Raw genomic sequence first — 7,640 nt, 5'->3', positions numbered from 1 at the left:
ATTGAGATATATTCATTTGTTATTAGTGTAACTCAGTTTTTGGCCCCCCCTCTTGCCCATTCATTGTACTGTGTTAATTGTGTTAGTATAAAGGCAGGAAGTTGGGCCTTCGGGGGGAGGAGTCCTTGCTAGATGCGGGAGCGGTATAGTTTTTTGACCATATAGACATACAGAAATACAGACAGACAGGTCATATTATATTATGTATTTGCATTTCAAGTAATCTCTGCTTTAAGTTGATTGGAGAATACCTTTTTGTTAGATAAGAAGAATAAACATTTTTTGTTGCACTATATCCCTGGATCTCATTGAATGTTTGGCCGTTTGGAAACGTTGAGTGTGGACTGTATGCGTCCGAAACAACCCCGCTTCAGGCTAGGGCAGTGGCTATGGTAAAGAGGAAAGGAAGCCACTACATTCAAGTCAAAAAACTCCGTGAAGGATTACTACCGGAAGGAAATCTCCGGTTCGGACACACGCTGGACTTTGTTCTATTTGTAATTGCATTCGGACCATAAGGACAGCTCGCTTGGAAGGATTTGAACTCCTAGATTTCGCCAGCCGTGAGTAACCACTGCGAATGAATGAGCTGCCCTGTTCAAGGCGATCGTTTGATCATGCATATTATGGAAGCGCAAATGTGCTTATAATTGGAATGTTTGATAAACTTGGGAATGGAATTCAAAATACAGCGCTGTGAAAACAATTAAGAAGTTTAAGTTTGGGAAACACAGATCCTATGCACAATGTAGCCTAATCATATATCTAATATTTGGCCTAACGTGGAAATGCAATCCATCAACGCAACGAATGCAACTTAAGGATCTAAAGATACTGCGTGTTAAAACTTCATTAAAGGGACAAAACCTCAACGGGATGAAATGTTTAAAACGCATCTAAAATGCCAAACTTGCACATGTGCAATTCAAAATGGGTCAATATGCTGAAATGGATGACTGTGTTTTTAAAGATTAAAGGAGGTCTAAAGGGGCATTACGTTTAACAATCAAACCAACAACCGTGTCATTGTAAATTGAGTGAACTAAAAGTGAATGATGGAGGAGGAAATCCCAAATAAGACTCCACTGGAGAGGGCAGAGGAGCATCTAAATTCACTCTATGCAGCCCGGAGAGGCAAACTTGGAGTGTGTACACGCAAAATGAATGAAATAAAAGTCCTTCTTGTTGATGGAGGAAACATTGCAACTGTGAATGAGAGTCTTGAAGCATTTGATGCTGTGCTCAATGACTTTAAGAAGGCTCATGAATCTGTGCTAGAGCTGGTCACAGAGGAGGAACAGGAACAGGAGAGCATTAACTATTATCAACCAAGAATGAGAACTTATGAACATTTCCTGAAAGAGGTGGAAATATGGAAAAAGGCCGAAGTTGAGCCACAAACGCTCATTGAACCACATGACAGCATTTCCAATGTGTCAAAAATATCAAGTAAAACTAAGTATTCTAAGACTGCTTCCTCAGTGTCCTCTGAACGCCTTAAAGCCGAGGCAGAACGAGCAGCTCTACTAGCTCGCCAAGCATCATTACAAGACAAGCATGCATTGGAACTGGAGAAAGCTCAACTGAATGTTAGGATGGAAAAAATGGCACTGGAAACGGACATAGCAGCATATAATGCCAAACTGAAGGTCCTGGAGAGTACCGAGTCAACTTCTCAATCCCATTCTGTGGCAGCCCATTTACTAAGCCAAGAAGATGGAATGAACTCTTATTTTGAGAAACAGGAACCAGAGGTCTATGTGGAACCTGAACCATCACCTGTTGAGTTTGCTGCATTAGGTGCAGTTCCAAAGACCCCACTACAAAGAGTTTTACAACAACCGACCACAAAGCCATCAAACCCTATTCCGAAAACAGTCGTAAACCACACTCTTCAGCAGCCAACAGCAAGGTCTAGCAATCGACACAGAATCAACACTGCGGGTATCAGCCATAATACCAGCCATGATAACCTCTCTACTGTCATGCAAAGGCAGAATGAAATTGCTGACCTCCTTGTACTACAGCACAAACAAGCCACACTCCCTGTTAGGGAGATACCTATGTTTGACGGTGATCCTCTAAACTTTAGGACATTCATGCGTGCATTTGAGCATGGTATAGAAGATAAGACAAGCAGTCACCAGGATAGGCTCTATTACCTGGAACAATACACCTCTGGTCAGCCCAAGGATCTGGTCCGTAGTTGTCTGCATATGGAAGCCAGAAGAGGCTATGCAGTAGCTAAGAGGTTGTTAAAGGAACACTTTGGCAATGAAATCAAAGTCACCACTGCTTACATGGAAAAGGCTTGGAACTGGACAAACATCAAACCCGATGATGGAAAGGGACTGGGTGGTTATGCACTCTATCTAAGAGGTTGCTGTAACGCTATGCAAGACCTACAGAACATGGAAGAGCTTAATCTTCCCTCCAACATAAAGCTGATCATGTCAAAACTTCCCTACAAACTAAGGGAAAAATGGAGGTCTATGGCATGTGATATTTTAGAGAGAAGTCACCTGAGGGCCCAGTTCAGTGACCTGGTAACGTTCATGGAAAAACAGGCCAAAATACTGCAGGATCCGTTGTATGGAGATATTCAAGATCCCCTGTACAACAAAAGGTTTTTAAAACCCAAAACAGAAGCTGACTTTAAACAGCAGTTCAAGTCCAAGAGTAGGGGAAGCAGCTTTGCCACTACAGTAGCTGTAGTGGCAGATTGTGACTCTGAAAAACCTTTAAAAGAACAAACATTCAAAGTAAAGAGACCAGGCACCTACCCTTCTGATGCTCCCAGTATCTCATGTATATTTTGTGCTGGTGCGCATTTATTGGTCGACTGCCAACAGGTGAAGGCACAGCCACATGAATTCAAGGTTGAGTTTCTGAGATCAAAAGGCCTTTGTTTTGGCTGTTTGATGAGAGGACACTTAAGCAGAGAATGTAAAAGAAGGATGACCTGTCAGAGCTGTCAAAGAAAGCACCCCACTATCCTGCACATTGAAGGAAGAGAGAGATTTAGATCTCAAAAGGCAGATATGAGTGGTGTAGCAGTAAAGCGGGAGGAGACTGTCAGCAGTGCTCTTGTTTCACTGGAAGCTGGTGAAGATACCGGGGCCGGTACAGATTGTGCACTTGCAATTGTGCCAGTTCAAGTAAAGGTGGCAAATGGAAGCAAGTCTGTGTTAACCTATGCGTTTCTCGATTCTGGTAGCTCAGCAACATTTTGTACGGAGAGACTCATGAGGCAGTTGCAAGCTAAAGGCAGTGCGACTGAAATTCTGCTACGCACAATGGGGCAGGAGAGTCCTACCAAGAGCTTTGAGATATCTGGATTAGAGATTGGCAATGTGGAAGGCGACACATTTCTTGCATTACCAAAGGTCTACACCCAACATAAGATCCCAGTGACAAGAGAAAACATTCCCACTCAGAAAGAGCTCAAAAGGTGGCCATACCTGAAAGAGGTTCAGTTGAAGGAGATTGATGCTGACGTCGAACTTCTGATTGGCGTAAATGCTCCAAAGGCAATGGAACCCTGGCAAATCATAAATAGCCAAGGCAACGGACCGTATGCAGTGAAAACCCTCTTTGGATGGGTGATGAATGGTCCTCTCAACAGTTGTACCATGGCAGAAGAATCCGGGCGTCCTACGGTGATGGCCAATCGTATCTCAATGGCCGACCTGGGGGTTCTTCTTGTAAATCAGTACAACCATGACTTCCCTGAGAGAGAGTATGAAGAGAAAAGTGAGATGTCAGCTGAGGATCGTAGGTTTATGGAGATAGTATCAAGCTCCATAACCCTCAAAGACCATCACTACTACTTACCGTTGCCCTTTCGCAACAAATATGTAGTCCTGCCAAACAACCGCGACATGGCAAAGCAGCGGGCTCTAAATATTATCAGGAAGTTCAAGAAGGACAAAGGTTACGCTGCAGAGTACAAAGGCTTCATGGAAGAGATGATAACAAAAGGTTACGCCGAGAAGGTACCACAAGAACAGCTCCTCAGAGAGAAAGGCAAGGTATGGTACATACCACACCATGGCGTTCACCATAAGCGCAAAGGAACGATACGAGTGGTGTTTGACTGTTCATCATCCTATAAAGGTACATCTCTTAACAGTGAACTCCTTCAAGGCCCTGACCTGGCAAACACGCTTATAGGAGTCTTGCTAAGATTTCGGCAAGAGCACATTGCCATGATGGCAGACATCGAAGGAATGTTCCATCAAGTACGTGTCCATGAAGATGACTTAGACTTCCTGCGATTCCTATGGTGGCCGGATGGTGATACTAACAAAAGATTGGAGGAGTACAGAATGACAGTACATCTTTTCGGTGCTATATCCTCTCCAAGTTGTGCAAACTTTGCACTGCGAAAGACTGCAGAAGACAACTGTGAGGGGTACGATGAAGAGGTGATTCAAACAGTCAAGTCCAACTTCTATGTTGATGACTGCCTCAAGTCAGTGGCCACAGAAGAACAAGCCATAGCTCTCACAAGAAACCTCAGGGATGTGTGCTCTCAAGGTGGGTTCAAATTGACCAAGTGGGTCAGCAACAGTCGCACCGTACTAGCTTCTATCCCTGATGAACACAAAGCCAAGCAGATAAAAGAACTGGACCTGGACAGAGAAAAGCTGCCTGTTGAAAGAGCACTTGGAATCCGATGGAACATTGAAAGGGATGTGTTTACCTTCCAGGTCACTGTCAAGAACAGACCCCTTACAAGAAGAGGTATTCTCTCAACTGTCAGCTCTATTTATGATCCATTAGGTTTCCTCGCCCCATTCGTATTAAAGGCAAAGCAAATTCTTCAAGTGCTCTGCAAGCTAAAGTGTGGATGGGACGAAGTCATCCCTGAAGAACACTCTATTTCATGGAAGAGATGGCTCTCAGAGCTGGACCAGCTCTCCAGATTCCAGATCAACAGGTGTATGATGCCGGAGAACTTTGGTCAAATCAAGACCGCACAGCTGCATCACTTCGGTGATGCAAGTGAACAAGGTTATGGCACGGCAAGCTACCTTAGGTTCACAAACGTTATGGAAAAGGTCCACATCGCATTCATACTGGGGAAATCAAGGGTGACTCCACTCAAGCAGATGACGATCCCCAGACTGGAACTTGCTGCAGCAACATTGGCAGTGCGAGTGGACAGGATGTTAAGGTTGGAGCTCCAGATTGAACTTGAGGAGTCAACTTTCTGGACAGACAGCCAGTCGGTGCTAAAATACATCCGCAACGATACCAAGAGATTCCATACTTTTGTGGCGAATAGGGTTGCTATGATCCGTGACCTATCGAAAGCAAAACAGTGGAGGTATTTGAACTCCAAACACAACCCAGCCGATGATGCCTCAAGAGGATTACATGTTGAAACTTTCCTGAACTCAAAGAGATGGCGCAAAGGACCAGAATTCCTGGAGAAAACAGAAACACAATGGCCGAAAGTCCCCGAGGAGCTTGGCTCCATCCCTCCAGATGATCCAGAGGTGAGAAAAGACGTCATCGTAAACAGTACATGTGTGGAAGAAAAGAGTCCGACCAGCAAACTGATTGAGTACTATTCAACATGGAACAGCTTGAAGAAAGCAGTTGCCTGGATGCTGAAACTGAAGAGACTTCTACTACAGTTAAGCCAGAAAAGGAAAGTTCTCACCCAAACCGATCCAGGATCAGATCAGAGTCTGACAAACTCACTGAAGGAACAAATTGACAAGTTCAAACTGACGTTTGGAAAAGAAAGTCTGTCTGTAGATGACCTAGATGAAGCAGAAAAGGTCATCATTCGATTTGAGCAACGACAGCACTTTAAACAAGAAATTGCACTAGTTGTAAAAGGAAAACAATGTGCCAAGAGAAGCGGCTCAATCTGTAAGCTTGATCCAATAGTTGACAATGGCATTCTGAGAGTAGGAGGAAGGTTAAGCAAAGCTGCTATGCCTACGGAACTAAAGAATCCTATGATCCTGCCCAAAGACTCCTACATCTCCAGACTGATCTTACTCCACATCCATGAGCAGGTTGGCCACTCTGGGAGAGGTCACATGCTTTCTAGACTTCGCCAGCGATATTGGATACCCTGTGCCAACTCCTTAGCAAGGAAGATCCTTAAGAGCTGTGTCTTCTGCAGGCGGATGCAAGCTAGAGCTGGGGAACAGAAGATGGCTGACCTTCCACAAGATCGGGTAGCACCTGATTTGCCGCCTTTCACCCATGTGGGCATAGATTACTTCGGCCCCATAGAGGTGAAGCGAAGCCACGTTCATGTGAAGCGGTATGGTGTGATCTTTACTTGCCTTGTGAGTCGAGCTGTCCATCTAGAAGTTGCTAGTTATCTGGATACTGATTCCTGCATCAATGCCCTGCGCAGGTTCATCTGTCGAAGGGGCCCAGTAACAAGTATCAGAACAGACAATGGCACCAACTTTGTCGGAACACACAGAGAGCTAGGAGAAGCTCTGAAAGAGCTGGATCACAACAAGATTCAAAATAAATTACTGAAGGAAGGAGTGACATGGTCATTCAACCCTCCCTCTGGAGCCCACCATGGGGGGGTATGGGAGAGGTTGATCCGACTGGTGAAAAAGATCCTCTATTCAGTCCTTAAAGAGCAAGTACTGGATGATGAGGCTTTGCAGACAGCCTTGTGTGAAGTTGAGGCGATTATGAACGACAGACCAATCACTACTGTAACAAATGACCCTAACGATCTAGAACCCCTGACTCCGAACTATCTGCTTCATCTGAAAGCAAAGCCAGTCCTGCCACCAGGACTATTCCAGAGAAGTGACCTATACTCAAGAAGGAGATGGAAGCAAGTACAATATATCACTGACCTCTTCTGGAAGAGATGGATCAGGGAGTATCTTCCACTTATGCAGGAGCGGAACAAGTGGAACAAAACTAAGAGAAACTTCAGTCCTGGTGACCTTGTGGTCATCGTCGATGACACCGCCCCAAGGAACTCTTGGCTAATGGGGCGTGTGGTGAAGGCTTTGCCAGGGGCCAAAGGTCTTGTCCGGAGCGTCATGGTTAAGACTAAGACCAATATCCTACAGAGACCTATCAATAAACTCTGTCTGCTCCTTGAGGCGACGAAGTGAGACACACACACACACACACACAGTGCTCCATCTTTGAATCACGTGCACCTCTGATTCGTTGATGTCGTACTCTTACATTCTTTGATGTCATACATTTTGTGGACGTCAAACTATTGACATTTTTTGGAAGTTGAACACCTTTACACTTCAACTCAGACTGAGATCTATGGACTATTTTCCTATATGGCACCTTGTATATTTGTATATAGCTATGAACTGTAATGGTGCTCTGGTATAGAATGTTTTTGTATTGGCTCTACGTTTGAATATTAAGTAATTGTTGTGCATTCAGTGCAGTCAACAATTAGGGGCCGGTATGTTAGAGCCGATTTGGGCATATTTTGTATAAAAGACTGAACATACTGAGCTCCATGTACATTTGTGTAAATATATTAAATATTAATGTATATGATGAAATATTAGGTACGTACCTTTATGATTTATTTACCGGATTGAGATATATTCATTTGTTATTAGTGTAACTCAGTTTTTGGCCCCCCCTCTTGCCCATTCATTGTACTG

At 44.3% G+C, this 7,640-nt stretch overlaps 1 protein-coding gene across 1 annotated transcript in view; it reads left to right on the top strand.

Moving 5' to 3' along the window:
• Positions 1-3,632: 3,632 nt before the first annotated feature.
• LOC311134011 (uncharacterized protein) overlaps positions 3,633-7,640 on the top strand; it is a gene marked incomplete at its 5' end in the record, with an annotated part of 137,760 nt that continues 133,752 nt past the window's right edge. The window contains 3 exons of the mRNA XM_084167625.1: positions 3,633-4,036; positions 4,367-4,539; positions 4,786-5,504. Of these exons, the coding sequence (XP_084023751.1) occupies positions 3,633-4,036; positions 4,367-4,539; positions 4,786-5,504 (1,296 nt within the window). The remainder of the gene's footprint in view (positions 4,037-4,366; positions 4,540-4,785; positions 5,505-7,640) is intronic.

Source organism: Coregonus lavaretus (genome assembly GCF_964263955.1).
Source record: "Coregonus lavaretus genome assembly, chromosome: 8".
NCBI lineage: Eukaryota > Metazoa > Chordata > Actinopteri > Salmoniformes > Salmonidae > Coregonus > Coregonus lavaretus.
The sequence above is the reverse complement of the archived record's forward strand: the minus strand, read 5'-3'. Positions and strand labels throughout refer to the sequence as shown.